Raw genomic sequence first — 22,510 nt, forward strand, 5'->3', positions numbered from 1 at the left:
AAGAGAAAATAAAACAGATCCATGGGTAACCTAGATATTAGAGTTATCACATATGGCCTTTAAAATACCTCTGATTAACATGTTCAAGAAAATAGAAAACAAGATGAAGAATTTCATGAAATAACTGGAATCTATAAAAAAATAAATAGTAATTCTGGAACTAAAAAATATAATAACTGAACTCAAGAACTCATTAGATTAGTTGAACATCACATTAGACACCGTTGAAGAGAAGATTAGTATACTGGAATATAGGTCAATAGAAAATATCCAGATTGAAGCACAGAAAAGAGAATGGAAAATACAGGAAAAAGCATGAGAGACTATAGTACATGACAAAAAAGGTCTTACAGATGTCCTGTAGGGTTTTTAATATATCTAGAATTAAAATGCATGAGAAAAATATAACAGATGGTGAGTTTAAGAGGAAGTGTTCTATAGTCTTGCATTAGCTGGGAATTGATAAAAGTACTAATTTATATTAGATCCTGAGAAACCAAGTAGGCATCTTGTAGGGTAAACACCAAATGAATAGTAAAAGACCTATAACCAACAAGCCAATAGAAGAGAAAAATGAAATAATAAAAAAATACTTGATCCAAAATAATGCAAAGTAATAAGATGGTAATATAAACCCAAATATGTTAGTAGTTATATTTTAATGTACATAGGTTGATTAACAAAAAATAAGGTTGTCAGAGTGGTTATAAAAAAATAAAACCATTTATATGCTGCTTATATGAGAAGTATATCTTAAATATAAGGACACAAAGATTGAAAGTAAAAAGATGGAGAAATATATAGCATGAAAAGAATGAATAAGAGAAAGCTGATGTAGTTGTACAGACATCAGACAAAATGTGTTTTATAGCTCAAGACATTACTAGCAATAAAGAGAAATCTTGCCTAATAATAAAAGGGTAATTTCTATCAGGAATATATACTAATTTTAAACTCATAGTGGGAGACTAACATGTCTCTCTCAATAACAAATAAAGCAAGTAAATAAAATGATGAGTTAAGATGTGGGAGTTTTATACACATGATTAACAAACTTGACTAATTAATATGTATAGAACATTGCTCCCAACAAGAACAAAATATTTATTCTTTTCAAGTTTACATGGAACATTTACTAAAATAGACCATATTCTGAATCATAAAGCAACTCGGAACAAATTTCAAGGATTGAAATCTTGAGAATATTGTTTTCTACAGTGGGATTAAGCTAGACGTCAATTACTAATAGGTAACTAAAAAATATTCATATATTTGGAAACTAAACAGTATTCTTCAAAAAGATCCATGGCCAACAAAGAAATCACAAAGAAAATTTAAAATAGAATATCTGCATGACCTTTGGGTAGGCAAATATTTTTTTCAACAGGAAACAAGAAGAATCAAGGAAAACATATATAAATTGGACTACAATAAAATTATGACTTCCTCTTCATCAAAAAACACCAGTTACAGGGAAGAAGCAAAGCACAAAGTAGGGCCAGCTCTGGTGGCTAGTGGTTAAGTTCAATGCGCTCCGCTTCAGTGGCCCAGGTTCAGTTCCCAGGTGCGGACCTACACCACTTGTCAGTGGCCATGCTATGGTGGCGACCCACATACAAAATAGAGGAAGATTGGCAACGGATGTTAGCTCAGGGTGAATCTTCCTCAAGCAAAAAGAGGAAGATTGGCAGCAGATGTTAGCTCAGGGAGAATCTTCCTTAAAAAAAAAAAAAAAGCACAAAGTAGAAGATATTTATAATACATATATGACAGATTATATTTTAAAACACCTACAAATTATTAAGAAAAAGATAAACAATCAAATAGAGACTGGAGCAGTCTCTTCATAAAAGCACTGGAGCAGGAATTCACAAAAGACAATAACCAAATGGCCACTAAATATGAAAAATTGCTCAACCTCATTAGTCATTATGAATGTTCAAATTAAAACTGCAATGAAATATATACTGCCAATCCATTAGAATGGTTAAAATCATTAAGACTGACAACACCAATTGTTGGTGAGGAGCAACAAGAACTCTCATTTACTGCTGGTGGGAATGTAAGTTTATATAACTTTGGAAAACTATTTGGCAGTACCATATCTACTAAATCTGAACATATTCTTGATCCAGCAATTCCACTCTCAGGTATATTCCCAGTAGTAAGGTGTATGTATACCAAAAGACATTTGCAAGAATCTTCATAGCTACACTATTTGTAAAAGCCAAAGACTCATACTAACTCAAATGTCCATCAACAATAGAATGGATAAATTCTGGCATATTCACTTAATGGAATACTGTGCAGCATGAAATTCAATGAACTATTACTACATGCAACAATGTGGATGAATCTCACAAAGAGCAAAAGAAGCCAGATACCAAAGAATAAATACTATTTTTTCTAAATGGAATTTATATTTATAAATTATAAAGTTAAAAAACAGGCAAAACTAATCAATGGTGGTAGCAATTACGATAATGGTTACCTTTGGTTGGGAGGAATAATCAGAAGGAAGCACAAGAGGGACTTCTGGGGTACTAGTTCTGTTTCTTGATCTGGGACAAATGTGTGTTCATGTTGTGAAAATTCATCAAATTGATCATACATGATTTATGGATTTTTCTGTAATAATGGTATATTTTAATGAAAAGTTAACCTGAGAAAAAAAGAAGCCAGCATGTGTCAGTCTCCCTCTGTTCACCCAAAAGAAGTGAATGAGTATATCTTAGGTAATCACTATAATTATTAGGAAATTTGAAATCTTGGGCTTGGCCCAGTGGCCTAGTGGTTAAGTTTGGTGTGTTCTGCTTCAGCAGCCTCGGTTCGGTTCCTAGGCGTGGACCTGTGCTACTCGTCTCTCAGTTGCCATGCTGTGGTGGCAGCTCACATAGAAAAAGAGGAACATTGGCAGCATATGTTAGCTCAGGGCTAATCTTCCTCAGCAAAAAAAAAAAAAAAAGGAAATTTGAAATCTTAAATGCTGAAAAAGGTTATTAATAAGCAAGATTAAGATGTAATAAGTAGAGCAAATATTTGTATGAATGAATTTTGGCATTTTATCTGAAAGTAAAAAGAAAATTACAAATGCAACTAGCCACAGTTAATTGTTCTCTGTTGTAAAAATAGCTCTAACTTTGTGAATTTTACCAATATAAAATCTAAGCTCTAAGTTGTGTTAAATTTTTTCAACAAAAACTTCTGTTCTTTTAAATATATCACAAATATTCCGTGATCACAGGCCAACTGTGCAGGAAGATGGAGGAGATGTAATCTATAAAGGCTTTGAAGATGGCATTGTACAGCTGAAACTCCAAGGTTCTTGTACCAGCTGCCCCAGTTCAATCATTACTCTGAAAAATGGAATTCAGAACATGCTGCAATTTTATATTCCAGAAGTAGAAGGCGTAGAACAGGTATGCCAATATTGTATGACAGTTCAGATTTAATATTAAAATAAATATTTGAAAAAAAAAGAAATTCATGACCTGACATTTTCTTCAAGGGCTGGAAGATTGTGTTGTGATTGTTATCAGACTTGACGACTCCTTATTTTAGAATTAACTTTAGTGTTATGAATACCTGCTATGTGCCAGGCATTTTTAAAAAATACTACCTCATTTAATCTTCTAACAACACAGCATATTAAGTAGTAGCACTACGAGTAGTGTTACTAAGTTTTCCATTTTGTATATAGGAAATTGAGACTCGGAGGGCATACTGCTGCTTTGGTTGTAGAAAAATTATGAAAAGGGGATTCAAAACATCGTGGAGTTTTATAGATGAGATTTAGAAGTCTTTAGTAGAATAGCTCCACTACATCTATTTATCCACTTCTTGTTCTTACATTTATCCACTTCTTGTTCTTAAACATGCAGGCAAGAAGCTCATCGAGAAATCGTTCTTTGTTATACAGTAAAACAGTACTGAGTAGAGTTATGGAGCTTTACCTATCACCTGATGTCAAAATTTTTCTGCCCCAAGATACCTAAGGAATAAAGCAAAGCACCTTCTCATCAGTAATAGTTACCCTCACTGCAGGGATTCTCAACCAAGAGGCATGGCCTTATGGAGAGAGATTCTCAAGGAGGGAGAGTTTGTGGAAATTAGAAATTTGAAAAAACTCTTTAGGTAATTCTGTGCCTTTAAGGAGAGGGCATCTCTTCTCAGCTCCTTTAAGAATTTCTCATTTCTGGGTAGTATTAAAATCTGTCCTTTTGGTACAATACATGCCATCTCCTCTTTGAAGTCCTTATCAGTCCTCCGCTTGGAATTGAGCTCTGCTTTGGTCCAAAGCCTCTGTCTGTGTGTCTGTTTCAGCCTTATGTTTATGGGTAAGTTCCTTGAGAAGCCTGTAACCGTATCTAGGTCTTTGTGTTCTGCACCACTTAGCCCTATGTGTTATACATGTTCTATACATAGTTTGTATTAAATAAGTGTTTGGAAATATTCCAAATTTAGGAATATTCTGCCTAAAATAGGAGTTGATTGACAAAATTCTTTGGATTGGGTGTTGCTGAGATTGAATATAAAATATCAATTCCTTGGAAGTAAATATATCCATTTTTACTCAATCCAAAAGAGAAACTATGAGAGAATTGTTTTTCCATTGATTGTCTCAGATCAGAACCAGGTTCATTTAGATTTTTTTTTTTAAACTTATTTTTGTTCCATTATCCTTTATATGCCTTTTAAAAAAATTACGTTAGTTGACTCTTTGGTAGATTGACAAAGGAGTATTTTTATTCACTTGTCCAGGGTGGGGTGATGAATTGGCAGTCAGATTATAAACTTGAATTAGCATTTAATTGTAGTAGATGTGGTGAAGAGAAAAAAAATTCTTAGGCTTATATAGCTCTTTTCTTCTCTGAAGGCGTTGATCTTTATTATCTGAGTAAATATATTAACTCATGAAAAGATAGTATTTTTCTTCACTTATTAGAAATGAAAGTCTTCCTGTTTTTCTAAGGTTTAAAATGAATTTTTATCTGAGTAGGACCAAAATAGTTAGTTGCTAGTATGATATTTTGTTTCTTTTTTTAGAGATTCACTTTTCTAATATATAATTTTACAATAACAGTTTGGTATAGCCCCCCAGAATATATTTAAGTAAATAAGATGCTTTTTAAAAAAACAAGAAAAGTCAATTATATTAGTCTTATGGCTAGGAAATACCAGTTAATCATTATAGTCTTCTCTGTCTAGCTGAGACTCTGCCATTGGAAACCTCTTTTGGGACAAGGAAAAGAGACCAGTGCTTTAATTAATTTGCTAATATTCCCCTTGTTTTTATGTTGTTAGGATACCAAGTTATGATGCATACTTCGTGGTTTGGGGGCTATTGATAGATTTATTCTTATTGGATTGACGTACATTGTTATAGAGTAGAGTATTTCAGGTAAGCAAGTAATATTAAAATCAGGAAATAGCAATTTCTAATCCTTTTCTTAATTCTTAAATTCTCTTTGTTTTTTGTTTATAGGTTATGGATGATGAATCAGATGGAAAAGAAGCAGACTCACCTTAAAATAATTTGAGTTTTCTTTGGGCCCAGCAATTGGACTTGTTGATAATATATACCAAGCTTTTATTATTAATCTGCTAAGGAACTTGAGGATTAATAAAATATGCTCTTTGTTCAGAGAATGATACATAAATATTGCATTTTGCTTTACCTCATATGAGTTATTTATAACATCCTGAGTCATCTTGTGTACACGTGGATTTTATCCAGGGATATTTTTATTTTTGTTCTTCATATCTCATGGTTCCCTCTTTGCATAATGCGTGAAGCAGGTTAAAATACATTTTCCTCCATCTAATTTATTTACTTTTAAATGCAGAAGTTAATAGGGAGAATTCTTTTTAAAATATTCTAAAATGGCTTAGCTTTTTGTGAGATGTTTGAAAGTGTTTTTACTGAATTTTTACCTTGTTTAAAAAGAAACAACTAAACAATTCTGGTTTAAAAATGGTATCTGGCTAGGAGCCCCCAACGTAGTAGCACATAACTTCTCACTAAAAGACCAAGAAAAGAAAAATCGTAATGCTGAGAACTGATAAAGAACCAAGTTCCAGAATGTAGACAGAATTTCCATCGACTATAAGATAGAGCAGGGTGAATTGAGAAAAACTGGCTTAGCATGCTCAGGCTTTACCTTATGAAGCAGAACCTCTCTGAAAAAAAGATGAGAAAGTACTTTGGTCCTTCTTCTACTGGCTTCTTCTGACTCAGAGATCTATAATCTGTGCCATGCCAGAAATTTGGACAGTTATCTTTCTACTAGGGGGTACTGCTTTTTCAGATAGCCCAAATAGCATGTTATCCTTCTCTCTCATTTTCCTGTGGTAATTCAGAGACAACGGTTTACAGACAATATTAGCAAAGGAAAGATAAGTACATTGCATCTCTGGAATTCTGGTCCCCAAAAGTACAGAGATTAAGTTAGGGATAGAAACCAGAAGAACTCCAGCAGTTGTGAATGCAGGGAATTGAAGTTTTTATTTTCTTCTTTTGGTTCATAGAACCAGACAGTGGGGTTGGAAAATTTGTTCCCTGAGCTATTATAGATGAATTCAGGTTAGACTCTGGGTGGCTTTATAAGCTAGGCACATTAACTCATCTTTTAGCTGAAGCTACAGGAATTGAGATTGTGGAGTAGATGCAGTTAATGGCAAGTCTTGGGTATGGCCATTAAATAAGTGGCTGAGGTGGGTGGTGGATTAGATTATTGGAAGAAAGGAAATCATAGAACTGTGAGGCCAAGGTATTGGAAAGATTTTCTATGAAAGGGAGCAGCCATGAAGAATGATGAAAGGTGGGGAAGAATATTCTAGGCATACAGAGCAATGTAATCAGAATCTGGAAACCATGAAGTATATTTGGGAACTGCAAGAAGCTAAGTATGGCTTGAGTGTGAAGTGGAAGTGCTTAGCTGGAAATGATGCAGAAGTAGGCAGTGGGCAGTGTGGAAAGTGCTGCAGAAACTCCCAGCTTACACCCCTGCTTATTACTGAGAGAGGACCTCTCTGTTATCATTTGGTTGCAATATGCCCAGGGAAGTAGGTCCCATCTCAATCCCAGGGGATAAATTATAACTAGTCTAAATCAGTCATTTCAACTCCTTTTCTCTTTGCCAATCATTAGTCTAGGTGTGGACATATGACCGAGCTCTGGCCAATGAGCTGTAAGAGTCTATTGACGAGTTCTGGAAAGATTTTCTTCCCTGATAGAGGGAGAGAAAGAGAATGTTAATCAATCAATTAAGGCTCTTGTTCTATTCATTCCTTTTCTTCCTGCTTGGTAAACTGTAGTATGAAGACTCGATGTCCAAGGTTGTGCCAGTCAACTTGTAATCCTGAAAAGCCAGTCCACCGAGAATGGCCAAGAGGAAGGAAAAAAAGGTCCTGGATCCTTGAGGACATTATTGATCTTTGAGCCAGCCGAGGAACCATCCATTTTCAAAGTATCTTGTGAGATAAAAGGTTTTCTTGTTAATAACTACTGTTGTTGGGTATTCTGTCACTTGAAGCTTATTGCCTTCTAACAGACAGCCTGGTACATCATGGAGGACTTGGTAAATAATTTTACTGCTTTTTAAATTTATGGCAGTGCCAAATGTCAATCTTAAAATGAAAATAAATTAACATTTTTAATTAATTGAGCCACTTTTTCAATCAAAGATTAATTTAGAAGGTATAGTTTAATCAGGTAGTAGTTTTCATTTTTGCATATATATTTTTTATTTTTTGTGAGGAAGATTAGCCCTGAGCTAACATCTATTGCCAATCCTCCTCTTTCTACTGAGGAAGCTTGGTTCTGAGCTAACATCCGTGCCCATCTTCCTCTACTTTATATGGGACGCCACCACAGCATGGCTTGACAAGTGGTGCGTAGGTCCATGCCCGGGATCCGAACCTGCAAACCCCAGGCCACTGAAGCGGAGCATGTGAACTTAACCGCTATGCCACCGGGCCTGCCACTTGAATATTTAAATTATACTTAAATTCCTCGGAGATAGTCCCAAAGAAAGAAAGTAATCATTCAATTAGCCACCCAAAATGTATAAGATCTTTTTACATGAAGTATTCAAAACACTTTATAAATAAGGGATGTTTCATTCGGTATTTGAAACTAAGATTATTGGCCAAGAGTAAACCAAGCACTTGGAGGATTTTTTACTAACCAAAATTAGGATGAAGCCCTACACAGAATGATAAAGAGCAAAATACATAAAAATAGGAAACTTTCGTTGAGCATTCACTATGTAACAAACACTATTCTAAGCACCTTATATTTATGAAGTCATTTAATCCTATGAGAACGGTAACTATTATTGTCCCCATGAGGCACAGGGAGGAGAAGTACATATTCTGTTGCCATACAACTTAAGTGGAAAAGCCAGGGACATGAGCCCTGGCATTCTGGTTGCAGACCCTATGCACATTGCTACTATACTATTTTGCATTAAGGGAATTGGACCCACATACCGCTCCTGAGTATTCCTACCTGAGGAAGGAGAGAAGCATTCTTTGTCTTCATAGGTGCTACTTTCTAGTGGGCAAAAATCTTTTCCATCTTTTGTTTGCTCCAGACTATCATGGGCCAAAGCAGTGCATGTGTGTCCATTTTTTATGCAGCAATATAAAGCTAGCTGGTCTCTAGTCCAGTGGAAATTTACCTCCCTTTGAGAAACCTCAGCCTTATACCCCATTTCCCCACAACAGAGTTATCTATGATGACTCCACAGGGTGCTTGCAGGCTATGTAGACATGACTTCTGTATTCCCTGAAAGAAACTTTAGAAAGTAGTATTTTTTCTGTTACCTTACATTTCTAGTGATCTTTCAGCTCTAGGCAGCTCCATGAACAGTCCATCTCTATTCTAGCTCCAGTCATACCCTATGGGACAGAAGTAGTGGATAGGACCAGTTAATCTCATGGTTTCCAGTTTGTTGACAATTTGTTGGCAGTAGAATGAGTTTCTTTCAATCCGAGCTAGAAAACTCTGCCCCAGGTTCTGCTACTGGGAAAATTTGGAGCCACTTAGGGGAGGCGTATTGGAGAGTGTTAATTCCAGTTGGAGTCAGCATCGTCTGTTCTCAAGCCTGAGGTTTCTTGGTGGGGCAATCAAGGTCATGTTTACCTGATGTAGTGGACATCTTTTGGTGTCCCTTCTTCATTCTTTTAGCAACACCTTCCTCTTTCTTTGAAGAACTGCTATCTTTTGCTTACTGTATGTGGTGGAACTGTCCAATCACAGTGTCCTGCCCTCTTTGCCACAGGAGGGGGGCATATGACTCACACTGGACCCATCAGAATCAGTGCCTAGAATAGAAAACGTGAGGGTGGAGGAAAAGCCTCTGTCCTCTTGGACTGTGAGCTGTAAACATGTCATTGTAGAGCTGTTTGAAGGTCATTTCCTTGTCCATGAGGTCAGAGAATCAGAGTTATGACAACATTGTTTGTGTCCCTGGATATAGACATGCCTGAAGCTGTTTGGATCCCTGTCTTTTCCAATTACATTAGCTAATAACTCCCCTTCTTCAGCTAGTTTGAGTGGATTTCTATTACTTGTAATTGAAAGCTCTATCCTCTAGAAATTTAAAACAAATACATATATTCAACATTGAGGAAATCAATAAAATCAACATTAGGTGGATGTATTAGCGTTCTTCAGAGAAACAAAACTAATAGTATATATATCTATGTGTACACATATATACGTGTGTACATACATACGTATATATGTGTATACATATGTGTATATATGCGTGCATATATATGTGTATGTATACATATGTGTATATGCGTGTGTATATATGTATACATACGTGTGTGTGTGTGTGTGTATAATAGGATAGAGAGAGAGAGAGAGAGAGAGAGAGATTGAGATTGAGATCTATTTTGAGCAATTGGCTCATGCAGTCATGGAGGCTGGTGAGTCCAAAATCTGTTGGGTGGGCTGTCAGGTTGCAGACACAGGGAAGAGCTGGTGTTGTGGTCCAAGTCCAGTTCTACTGGCAAATTCATTCTTGCTCTGGGGAGGTCAGTCTTTTGTTCTTTTTAGGCCTTCAGCTGATTGAATGAGGCCCACCTGCATTATGGAAGGCAATGTGCTTTACTCAAAGCCCACCGTTGTAAATGTTAATCTCATCCAAAAGCACTGTCACAGAAACTTCTAGAATAATGTTTGACCAAATATCTGTGGCTCAGCCAAGTTGACACATAGAATTAACCATTACAGTGGGTAAAGTTTGCTTTCATCACCAACTTATTTCTGTTTCCTTTTTCCATATCTTGACCCCCTCTCCCTCCCAATACTCAATTCCACATGCCCTTATATTTTCCCTTTCTTGCCCAGTGTCATCAACCAAAGTAATCTGTCCAGGTCTGCCTTGCTTTTGATTTCAGAATTATCTTTAGCCCCATTAAACTTGCATTTCCTTGGTGACCTTTTCACACTTGGTATCCAAATGAAAAGTAATCCTATAAATAGTTTCATTCTAAAGTGTTAATAGGTGATAATGACTTAATGTAGGTCTCCTGGGGAGGGGGATGTGTTCTGCATTAAATACATGCATACAGGTAAAGTTTAGGCAAGGTGATAGGTAAGGTGTAGAGGTAATTTTGGACGAGGGTCCCCTTATAATCCCATTTTGTGAGTGACTATCTAGTACTCTATAGTCAAGACCTGATTATTTAACAACTGGTTCCCTTTTTAATGTTTCCTTTCAAAAAGAGGCAAATGCAAAGATGCAAAAGTTTGAGATGGCATTCTTTTTTAGGGAACTGGCAGTAGTTAGTATAGCTAGCCCATAAGATACTTGAATAGAGTGGTGGGTGATGATGCTGATAAAACTGGCAGGAATGAGTTCCTGAATAACCGTGTGTGTGCATAGGAGTCTGGACTTAATCCTGCAGGTAAAGGGTACTCACTGAATTGGAAGCAGGGAGAAACAGGATCAGATTTATGTTTTTGAAAGGTCACTCTGGTGTGAAGGTGTATAGGATGAATTGGGGTAGTGGTGGAAGCAAAGGGATTCATTTAAGGAGTCTTTCTGAGGCCTTGACTGGTGCCTTTTGTTCTTGTGCTCATTTCTTTCTTCTCAGAGGCCTTACTGGCTCCACCTGCTTCTTTTTCCTTTGATACTTGCCACCATCTTCTCTGTCCACTGTGGTACATTTCTCCACAAACTCCCTAAAAAGTGGGACCAACTCCTCCCACTCCCACCTTCTTGTTTTGCACAGGTCTTTTTTATTGAGATATAACTGACATATATTAGTTTCAGATGTATAACATAATGACTTGATAGACATATATATTGCAAAATGATCACCACAATAAGTCTAGTTAACATCTATCACTACGCAGTTACAAATTTTTTTTCTTGTGATGAAAACTTTTAAGATCTACTCTCTTAGTAACTTTCAAATATACAATACAGTATTATTAACTGTAGCCACCATCCTGTACATTACATCCCTAGGACTTATTTATAAGTGGAAGTTTGTACCCAGACCTTTTTTATTTTAATAATTTTATTGCTGTTTATTTTTGGAATTCAGATAAGCGATAACAAAAAATCACAAATGTGGGGACACTGAAAAATCTGATAAAGCTATTTCAATTATGATTCTACGTTTCTTTAGAAATGGCAACTGGAAGCCCTGATGGCCTTCCATCAGGCTGCAAGGCCAAGAGGGGGCTGAGAGCCATCAGATTTGACAGGACTGATTTTGTGAACAGGGAAATGGACTTACAAAAGAGGTGATGAAGAATGACATCCTCTTACCATCACTACTTTTTTTTTTTTTTTCAGTTAGTTCAGAACTTTTATCAGGAGAGAAAATCCTTTCCATTTCCTCAGATGTGTAAGTAGACCCAGATGTCCCCTGTCCTTCACAGATCATTTATTTTCTCCTCCAGCCCTTATTCCCAAAGGTCCAGCTAAGGCAAAGCTCCTTATAGATAGGGGTCAAAGTTCTTCTGTATCAGTGTCTTGACTGGCACATGGTTACAAAGGGCTCTTTGTTGCAGTGGGTTAGTGAGGTTGCTCATGGTTGGGTTGGGAAAATATTGGCCTTCAAACTTTCTTCCTCTCAACTTGTGCGTAAGCCCCTTCCAAAATAGCTGTAGAATGGAGATGGATAAGACAAATTGATAGTCATGGTGGAGTAACAAGCAGCAGAAGAAAGCAAGGGGTTCAACAGATTATTACTTTGAGCATGAGGACTTGGGTGGTACTGCTGGCATTCTCTTTGTGGCATCGACAGGTTTGCTGACACTGCACAAAGGTGGTGTTCAAACATTGGAATCATACCTTGACTCCTTGGCAATATCACTGAGGTCTTACCAGAACCTCTTAGATGAGGCTAAGATGTACATCCCCAGAGCCTTTTGCCTCTTGAATTAAGAAATGTGTTGTCTGTTAACAGCTCACTGTTCTTTAACTTTGCTCTGGGTGATTTAGGGACCTGTTGAAAGGCCTGAAATATTAAAGGGCTTTCGGGTGAGAAATACTTTGACTAGTTAAATGTGACACTTTCCTGCCTCTCTTTGAGGCCAGTGATAAAAAGGCATTTTTTTCACTCTAAGAAAAACTGAAAAGCCCTTTGCTTACTTGATCATATAACCAGCCATAGAAAGTCAATTCTCCTAAGAACATATGGCTTTTTTTACTCATTCGAAACATCTTTGATCCCTTACTTTGTGCTAGGGTTTATACTAGGTGTTTGGTATGCAAAGACTTGTTCTAGCCTCAAGAAACTTATAGCCTAGTAGGAAAATACACAAAACATCATAAAATATCGAAGCATATTGTTTAAAAGGGGCAGATCAAAGAATGAGAGGTTAATGCATATCCTTAAGTCTGTCTGGGGAGACAAAATAGGTTTTCCCCAAGAGGTGGCAATTCAGGAGAGATGGGGTGGGGATTCCACAAAGAGTAACCAATGTGTGCAAAAGATTTGAGAATGTTGGCCCAGCTGGGAAACTGTTTAGCATTGTTGGAGTGTAAAGGGCTAGAAGGTGAGGTAGGAAGAGAGCAGTAGTGTGAGGTAAGACCAGACATCTGGGGTCAGAAGTCCATGCCGTTTTCTGTATGCCATGCAAGTTTTGCTTTGATTCTAGTTTAGAGCCATTAATAGAGTTATGATAAACATCTACATTTGACTAAAGATACCATTTAAATCTTCCTAAAGCAAATGCTCAGGTAATAAATTCTCAGAAACATCATCTCTCTCTGATTAAGTCTCTCTTGGCAGGCATGGTGCATTAATTCATAGAATTAATCGTTTATGAGTCAAACGTCAGGCTATCAAATCTAGGCACTTCCTACGGTCATCTCGGGTGGGCCATCAGAAATCCGGGCCAGCCAAGTTTCTCAAAGGCAGGCGCATAATGTTGGATACTTGAGCCTTACAACCCACCCCTCCCCCTCTGCAAAAAACTGAGGGTTAGGGAGGCAACGGATGGGGGTGGGAATGGGGTGCAGAGGGCTTTTAGAAGCCAAGCATATTAAACAGAGCTTAAGTCGGGAACTGAATTGCCTGTCACCAGAAAGACTGGCCGAACCTGAATGGCGCTTTGCAGTGAGAATTTTGGGACCTCTTTCCCCTCACCTCACTCAATTCTTTGTGCAATTTTTCTTCAGCCTTATGCCCCTTTTCCACCCTGAGTTGTTTGTTTGTCCCCCAGGATCCCCTTTTTAGGTCTCCTGTTTTCCTCCTCCCCTTTCCCCGCTTCGTGGGGTACCGACGCCTGGGGCCCTGGACTGCACTAGGCGCGCCCCCCAACGCTATTTGCTTTGCTAACAATTCCCTCCTCCTCTTTCCTTATTCTTCCGTCATTCCCTGCCAGCCACCGAGTTTCTTCCTCCGCCGCGGCGCGGTCTCTCCCGCTGCGCGCCGGGGTGCCAGGGCGGCTCCAGGAACCTCAGGCGGATGCGGCCACGAGCCGGTGCCACGTCTCCGCTGCCAGCAGGCCAGCGCCTGCGTGGGCTTGGGGCGGGGCGGCGCGGGGAGGCGGGATCTGCGCGTGAGCGGCGCGGCCACGGCCCAATGAGACCTGCGGGCGGTGGCGGCGGCGGCGCGGTGCGCGCCGAGGGGCGGGGCCCGGCGGCAGTTGCTGTCGAGCCCGGGAGGCCGAGAAGGCTGTGGTTGCTTCAGCCGTCGCATCCCCGAGGGAGTCGTGTCGGCTATTCGCTGTCCCGTAGGTCCGCCGATCGGCCCGCGGGCTCGTGTGTACGCTCCCGACCTCGCCAGCCGCTCGCCGCTCGTCCTGTTGACCGCGCTGCCTGCATCATGTGCGGTAAGGGGGCCGCGGGCGGGGGGCGTGTTGCGAGGCGGTGCTGGGATGTGCTGAGGACGCCGCCTAGGCCGGAGGCGGGGGGCTGGAGCGGGAGTGTGGAGGGTGCGAAGTCTGGGTGATGGGTGGGGGGCGTCCCGCAGTGGTTGAGGGTGCTGGGGCCAGGGGCCGGCCTCTGCGAGTCGGAGGGGGTGTAGTGGACCTAGGCGGGCACCTGAGAGGAGAGCGGGCCCTAGAGGGGATCTGGGTAGCCCAAGGCTGCGGCTTTGCGTGGAGAGAGAACCAAGAGGGAAGAGAAATGTCTGTATTGGAAAAGAATAGAGGGAAGTGAGGTGTGGAGGGGAGTGTCTTCAAGAGTCCACCAGGTGAGGGAGGCAACCTGTGGAACATCAGGTGAGGTCTCTTTGAACTTATCTTGCATTCTTCTAGGATTTACCTTTTTAAAATATTTATTTTTAGTTGCTTTCTTTCGGGCAGGCCCAATAGAAAACAGAACTATAGCTATAGCTACGACAATGGCATTACACATGATCTTACTTCCTGCCACCCCCGTCTCAACAGAAACCATTGCTAATCAATAACTTGGCGAATGGGTTTAGACCTGACCCCTGGTGGGAGAAGTCCGGAAGTGACCGTGGCGGTAGATCATACATCATTTCTCACTTGCATATACACTCATTTAAAACACTTAACCTAAGAACAATATTTGTCTAACGTTTAACAAATGTTTTACCTAGAACAGTTAAGACGTAAAGTTTGGGAGCTTTTATTCCATGTTTTGAGATTAACTCGTTTTAATATTACCTAAAAGTGTCAGTTAAAAGGGATTGTCGTCAGAATTATATCTGAAATGACTGATATGCTCTAAAATTGGTATTAACTTGGTCATTGTCAGTAAAAAGAATTGTATTCTTACCGTTCTTATTGAAATTTACAACTGACCTTACCCATGGAAGAAAGAACACTTTTTTCAGGGAAGTATGATTGTGATAGAATTAGAGCTGTCTGGAAAACTTATTCTTTTAGCCTTTTGTAAGAAGAACTGAGCAGGAGTGGCTTATCTCATTAGTGTATATTTTTCCTGTATTTAACTTTATGCTAATTTCAGCTTCTGAAAATGAGGAGCAGGTTTAAATTTAGAGTAGATTAAAAAAAAACACAAAAACAGAAACACCTATAAATAGCTTGCTGAAATTATTAGAGCAGAGCTGACTTTAGAATCAGTAATACTTTTGCTATGTCTAGTTAGTAGAGCAGTTGTGCAAAACACATAATTTAGTTTGCAGCTGTGAAGTAGTGAATTTGCAAACTGGTTAATCCCCAGCGTGCTTTATTTGGTAATTAACTGTTCCTGAGTGGTGAGGTATGCGACTACCGATGATAAGGGTGAGGCTTTTAGGGTGGAGACTAAACATTGGGAGTTTTCACATAGCCAACATCCCCATTCCACAGTTTGTACTGCTGAGGAAACAGGTTACAACCAATAAATAAAGAATTGGTATTTGAGGCATTTGTAAGGTCCTGTTTTTAACCCAGACCAGAGTTTTGCATGGTTCCAGGAGTAGGGTCCAGAATATATTTCCTTTCGTATGTAAACTCTGAAAGTTAACTGTTGAGAAGACAAGTTTGTCTTTATTTTCCTCCCACATCTTAATCATTGAAAGTTTCGAGGCAGAGAAGTTGAGTGAGAATGGGATTAGATGGGAAAAGTTAGAAGTTTACCTTCTGATTACCTGCTGCCTATTGAAGTTTTTCTAAAAGATTATTTTGTTGCAACATTGCAAAATGTTGAAGCAGAAGAATGAGGGCTAATAATTCTGTGATATGCTTTTTTCCAATCGGATATAGTGATGAAACTGTTATAATGTTTGCCAGGTTGTATTGGGATGTTAATAAATGTTAATTAGGAAAAAAAAAGATTCTATGGTCAAGTAAATTTGAGGAGCAACAGGTTAAACAGTGTTGAACTGGCTTTTTTTATTGGAGGACTTCTTGGAACCTTTAATGTGCTAATAAACGTTGTGAATCTTCCAGAGAAGAATAGTATGTCTATTTTTCAAATTTATTTTATCTTCTTCTTATTCTTGGTTCTTTGGAATAAAGTTTGTCCTTTATCTGTTTCACGTTTGGCTTTGGTGAGCTGGTGTCAAGTCACTTAAGCTAGGGCCGGCCCCGTGGCTTGGCGGTTAAGTGCGTGAGCTCCGCTGCTGGTGGCCCGGGTTCGGATCCCGGGCGCGCACTGAGGCACCACTTCTCTGGCCATGCTGAGGCCGAGTCCCATGTACAGCAACTAGAAGGATGTGCAGCTATGACATACAACTATCTACTGGGGCTTTGGGGGGAAAAAAATAAAATCTTTAAAAAAAAAAAGTCACTTAAGCTACCCACACCTTTTAGCATATTTTGCTTTTTTTTTTAAATAAATGTGGGCTTATACCCTTCTGATCGATGGTGTATATAAATGGATTTTTTGCAAATGAAGTCATAGTTAAAAGCAGTGAGACAGCTTGCAGTTTAAAAGTATCCTGAAATGAATCCTTAAAAAGTTTTGTAATTATATTGTCTAATGACTTTGGGGGTAATTGAGGGATGCTGAGACTGGCTGCTTGGATGAATCATAAAACCAGTACGATTAACATATTCTTAGAAATCATACTGGATATAAAGTAGTTGTGAAAGAAGATAATTAATTGCTCGATAAGCATTTTCTCAATTGTGTTCCCTGGAACGGGAGAAGTTCATAAGTGCTGGTAATGAGCAGTAGAAGATGGGAAAGAGTTTTATAACACACAAGTTTGGGAAATTCTGCTTTTGGAGATTCACAATTAGCAAGATTAAAGGTTCTAGGAAGTTCTGCAGATAAACCTCTTCTGTTAACTTTGTTTAACCCAGTATTTCTTAGATCTTTAATTATGGAACCTTTCTTTCACCTCATCCCTATTTAGCATCCTGCAAAATAGTGTCCTCTTACTGTGATTTGGGAATTTTTGACTGTACATTTCAGGTACCTAGAAAATGAAATGATGGCTTTATACTTTGCACTGTGCCCTTTGGACAGATGACTAAAACAAAGGAATTGCCTTCAGTGAATTGCTTCCTGATTGGCAGAAACCGAATACACATGCAACAGGTGTGGGTGATAATACACAATCCTTGTTTGTTGCCATGTTAGAGACCAAGTGGAGTGCATAGAAATCCAGAGACCGATTAGGTTAGGAATGTTCTGATAATAAGGCAGGACTTTTATGTTGAGGAATAGTGCTAGCTTGTAGAGAACTAGTACACTGTGAGAGATATCATTGATGGCATATATTACCCAACAATACACAGAGTTAGAAATAAATTGAGAACTACTGCCAGCGGGTTTGAAAGAAGAAGTAGAAGTGCCAGGAAAAGCGGCCATAAAAACAGTGGTTAGAGACAGAAGAGTTCCAAAGTAGTATACTGCCTTGGGCAGAGTCTGCAAATGTAGAAAAAGGTCATTCATGTTTAGTACTGCAGAGAGAAGTTAATTGCATTTGGCTATGAAGAAATTGTTAGACAACTTGCATGTATGAAGGCAGAAGGACCTGAGTTTGTGTTGAGGAGGAGGGCAAGTATACCAACAAAGTAGAGAGTATCATGGAACTGAGGTGCCTGATAGAGGTGAAAAGTTGAGTTCTAGAGCTGCGGTTCCTGATCTGTAAGCTGTGAAGTTGTTACAGGATGTCCATTGGTTGATTCATACCTTAAGCATCATCTGTAAATTGAATAAAAGTTGTTCTGGATCATTGGATAATAAAAATTCAACCCCCTTTGTGTAGGATCCTTAAAATACTTTGATATTAACAAAGTATTTACAAAGTTGAGGAATCACTTATCAAGAGTTACAAATAGGAGAGGCTGGTTCAGGGAGTAGTAGGTGGAATGTTTCTCTGTTTTGAGCTAATAAGGAAGGATAAGAGGGTATATAGGTTATTTTACTGTTAAGATAAAGACTTCAATTCTGTAAAGTGAGAATCTATGAAAAATGAGAAAGAAGCTGGGAAGAGAGAAATGGAGATTTGAGAGTAGTCTAGATTCTAGACTTCAGAGTAATATCTGGGGAAGTTTGAAAGTTAGACGAGCAATGATTAATAGGATTGGTCAGCAGGTGGGAGGACCCATATGAAAGTGGACCTGAAATGGATGAATGACCTGAAATGGATGGACTTCGCTGTAGGGGTGCTCAGGGACACAGGAGTGAGAGCATAATGCGCCTAGAACTGCTGGCTTGTCAGGATGATGAAAAATTGTGGTCTGATGTGATTGATCAGAGAGAAGGGGGTGAGAGGGAATGTTTGAAGCTTTGTGAGCAGGAAGTGCATGCTTTTTCTGAGGAAAGATGATGACATAGGTAGACTGTGAGGGAGTGTATAATTAGAGGTGTCAGGGTTTAAACAGTGCTTTAAGTTCCAGAATGTTAAATGTGCAAGAGAGAAGTGTGTTGGAGCTCCTTCCAGTGGCAACATGTATTTACGACAAAGTAGGGGACACTTGAACCAGCATTTTATAAATAGGAAAAAGATTTTAAACAATTAAGAAACACACAAATAATTGAAATTCCTCATTGTGTCACTCTATGTAATGTTTTCTTTGTGTTTTTTAGAAGTGTAGAAAATTTACCTTAATTAATATTTAATCTTCTAAAGGAATCTTACCTTTAGAATGTGCCTCCACTATAGTATTGACTATGTTTTGTGACAAATATCTAGTTGATGTGTATAAGTTTAATTGCATCATTGTTTGTAATTACAAAGAGTTAGAAAAACCTCAGTCTATAGGGGAATGGTTAGGTAAAATATGATAACTCTTTTATGGACTAGGAGGCAGCCATTAAATAGAATAGGGTACATGTGTTGTACTGACATAGAAAGATCTCCAACATCTTAAGTAAGCGAAAAAATTACTGAACAATAACTATAGTGTCATCACATGCATCTAGGTCCGTATATGTAGAAAAATTCCTAGTTGAAGGCTTGGGACAATGGGTATATGGGATTAATGGTGGTTGTCTCCCCTGTATGGAGGTAGAAAGAGGAGATTTTCACAATTCATTCTGTAGCATTTGTGTAATTTGAATTTTTTTTTTTTTTGTGAGGAAGATCAGCCCTGAGCTAACATCCGTGCTAATCCTCCTCTTTTTGCCAAGGAAGACCAGCTCTGAGCTAACATCTGTTGCCAGTCCTCCTCCTTTTTTTTTTCCCCAAAGCCCCAGCAGATAGTTGTATGTCATAGTTGCACATCCTTCTAGTTGCTGTGTGTGGGACGCAGCCTCAGCATGGCCGGAGAAGCGGTGCGTCAGTGCAAGCCCGGGATCTGAACCCGGGCCGCCAGTAGCGGAGCACGCACACTTAACCGCTAAGCCATGGGGCCGGCCCTGAATTTTTTTTTTTTTTTGTGAGGAAGATTAGCCCTGAGCTAACATTCGTTGTGAATCCTCTTCTTTTTGCTGAGGAAGCTTGGTCCTGGGCTAACAACCGCGCCCATCTTCCTCTACTTTATATGGGATGCTACCACCGCACGGCTTGACAAGCAGTGTGTCGGTCCATGCCCGGGATCCGAACCTTTGAACCTGGGCCGCTGCAGCGGAGCACGCAAACTTAACTGCTGTGCCACCAGGCTGGCCCCTGTAATTTGAAAGTTTAACAATGATAATGAATTAATTTGTAACTGTAAGAAAAATTTTATTTTGTTTTTTTGCCTTTTGTGAGGAAGGTCGGCCCTGAGCTAACATCCATGCCAATCCTCCTCTTTTTGCCGAGGAAGACTGGCCCTGAGCTAACATCCGTGCCGATCTTCCTCCACTTTTACGTGGGACACCGCCACAGCATGGCCTGACAAGAGGTGCGTCGGTGCGCGCCCGGGATCCGAACCTGGGCCGCCAGCAGCCGAGTGTGCGCACTTAACCGTGGCCATGCCACGGAGCCGGCCCAGAAAAATTTTAAAAATGAAACTTCAGTGGCATTGTAGATGGATTTTGATTCAAAAATTATAAAATTTAGAGAATGAATCTGAACACTTAACACTGATAAATCACAGTGTCCAGAGTCTCAAAATATTGAAGTTGTCAAGTGAAAAAATATGTAAATGTAAAATTTCTTATTCATCAGAACATAAATTCAACTAGGCATAGGAAATTTAATGATTTGATTAGTCAGCTAAATTGCATTGTTTTCATTTCAATAAGGTTTCATTTACTTACAACTAGATTGCTTTCAACCAGGTGTGTCAAGTCCGTGATCCAGGTTGTGTCTGAATATTTTGTTAAGGTGCTCATAAGTGCTTTTATGTCATTGACTTTTAAGTTGCCTTTTTCTGAGAATTGTGCCTATAGGTGCAAGCATCTGCTCCAGTTAGGGAGGTATTTATTCCAAGTATATTCCATTAATAAGAAAACTTACACTTTGGAAGCACATGCTGATTTGGGAGTAGAAAATTTCCTGTGCTCCATACAACTACTGTGTGTGCTATTGGAGCAATTACTGAAGAGTGGTGGAGAATTGATCTTTAGGCTTCTGTAGTTACTTTAAGCAGAACTGTTTATTGGGAGGTTTGATAAGACAAGTCAAAGACCCGAAATAGGGATCAATCTAGTGATTTTTATTCAAATAAGCACCATTTTGAGTTATGAGTGCCTCCCTTGTAAACATCTCCTACATACTTGATTGGCTGGTTATTTGGCATTATATTTTCCCAGCTATCCCATGATTACAGATAATCCACTAATCTCAACAGGTGGACTGTCTTGGGCCAACAGTGCTTTCAAGGGGTTGGTGTGTAAAATGGACAGATTCAACCTCTTTATCTCCCACTTTCCTAACCAGGGATGACTTAGGTTAATCCTCTTTCTTCCTTCTCCCAGCTCTATTACTTTGATCTTAGAAAATTTCTCTTACGTGTGTCATCCTTTTCTTCCTTTCAGTTCCTGCTTAGTTATATAAGGAGAAATATTGCTCCTGCTTTTTCCTCTATTCCTACTCTTCTCATTTTCTTTGTTCCAATAGTGAACCCAAAAATGACAGTAATGATTATTGGTAATCATTACTTCCTCTCTCAAGGAAAAGGCAGGTTTTGAAATGGAATTTGATATATGGTATTTCATTGAATCTAAGATGCCACTGTTTGGGAAATGCACCATTATTATATGGACCACAAAGAAAGAAAATATGAATGTCATAAAATCAATGCTGTCAATATCTAAAGCCCTAGAAAGTATTCTGAAGATGCTTTCAGAACATTGTAGGCTAAGTTGCCCTTTACCTTAAGCCAGTGATGAATCATAGCATCACTAGTAGTAGGGACCAACAGACAATATAAAATACATGCTTGTTAATAATTCTTGCCCTCTGTTTTTAACCTAACTCAATCAAGTCTTTAGATCTATCTTCCAGTTTACAGGAAATAACAAGGAATAGAGGAACTGGTTAGATCACACTATGTGGAAGCAATTAGACACAGCCAGAAGGTGAGACATTCAACAAGGCTTGGCCCCAGCTTGTCAGTAAGTCAATGTCTTGGGGAAAACAGGGCAGTTGGGGAGACCATTCTGGATTCAAAGAGACTTATGAGACATAACAGTCAAATATGAGATATGATCCTTTATTGTATCCTAGAGTGAACATATCAGCTGTAAAAGACCTTTTTTTGATAATAGAAAAAATTTGAATATGAACATTGTATTAGGTGATATTAGAGTGTTATTTTCTTAGGTGCAATAATGTGGTTTGGTAGAAAAATGTCCTCATATTTTATATGTTACTTTGCTTTTAGTTCTTAACAATATACTTCGAAAATAATAAAGCCTTTCACCAGGTTTCCAGTTTTAATTTGGTAAATACAATGATACACAGAACAAAATCATGTAAGTGTTGTAAAAAAGAAATGAGGCTCAGGAGACAAGTGCAGTCTGTAGACGTATTAAAGTGTCAAATTCATCAGGAATGTCTCTAAAGCAATCAGAGAAGAACCCTCAGAAATCATGAACCTCAAGTTGGAAGGGATGGTAAGTGTGCTCAAACATCAGGTAGGACGTATGTGGCCCTTGTGCTGTCACTCCCCATGTAATAGATGTTGCTAATCATTCACGGCTTTCCTTCCTCTTTAGGAAGTGGGGCCACTGAATCCTTTTCAATGGTATTCTCTGCAGCCACTACCAATTGATAACTTGTTGGACTTGCT

General features: G+C 38.9%; 2 protein-coding genes across 6 annotated transcripts in view; both read left to right on the top strand.

Annotated features, from left to right (window-relative positions):
• Nucleotides 1-5,649, top strand: part of NFU1 (NFU1 iron-sulfur cluster scaffold) — a 31,117-nt gene extending 25,468 nt beyond the window's left edge. For 4 of the 5 annotated variants that reach the window (XM_058551043.1, XM_058551044.1, XM_058551046.1 and 1 more), the window contains 2 exons: nucleotides 3,245-3,419; nucleotides 5,486-5,649. In XM_058551043.1, the coding sequence (XP_058407026.1) occupies nucleotides 3,245-3,419; nucleotides 5,486-5,530 (220 nt within the window). In that variant the 3' untranslated portion in view covers nucleotides 5,531-5,649. Of the gene's footprint in view, nucleotides 1-3,244; nucleotides 3,420-5,304; nucleotides 5,449-5,485 lie in introns of those variants that run through there. The other variant, XM_058551045.1, reaches the window with a different exon arrangement.
• Nucleotides 5,650-14,143: 8,494 nt separating this feature from the next.
• Nucleotides 14,144-22,510, top strand: part of GFPT1 (glutamine--fructose-6-phosphate transaminase 1) — a 55,038-nt gene continuing 46,671 nt past the window's right edge. Inside the window, exon 1 of the mRNA XM_058551048.1 lies at nucleotides 14,144-14,314. Coding sequence (XP_058407031.1) covers nucleotides 14,308-14,314 — 7 coding nt within the window. The 5' untranslated portion in view covers nucleotides 14,144-14,307. The remainder of the gene's footprint in view (nucleotides 14,315-22,510) is intronic.

The sequence above is a fragment of the Diceros bicornis genome, chromosome 12, assembly GCF_020826845.1.
Source record: "Diceros bicornis minor isolate mBicDic1 chromosome 12, mDicBic1.mat.cur, whole genome shotgun sequence".
Taxonomy (NCBI): domain Eukaryota; kingdom Metazoa; phylum Chordata; class Mammalia; order Perissodactyla; family Rhinocerotidae; genus Diceros; species Diceros bicornis.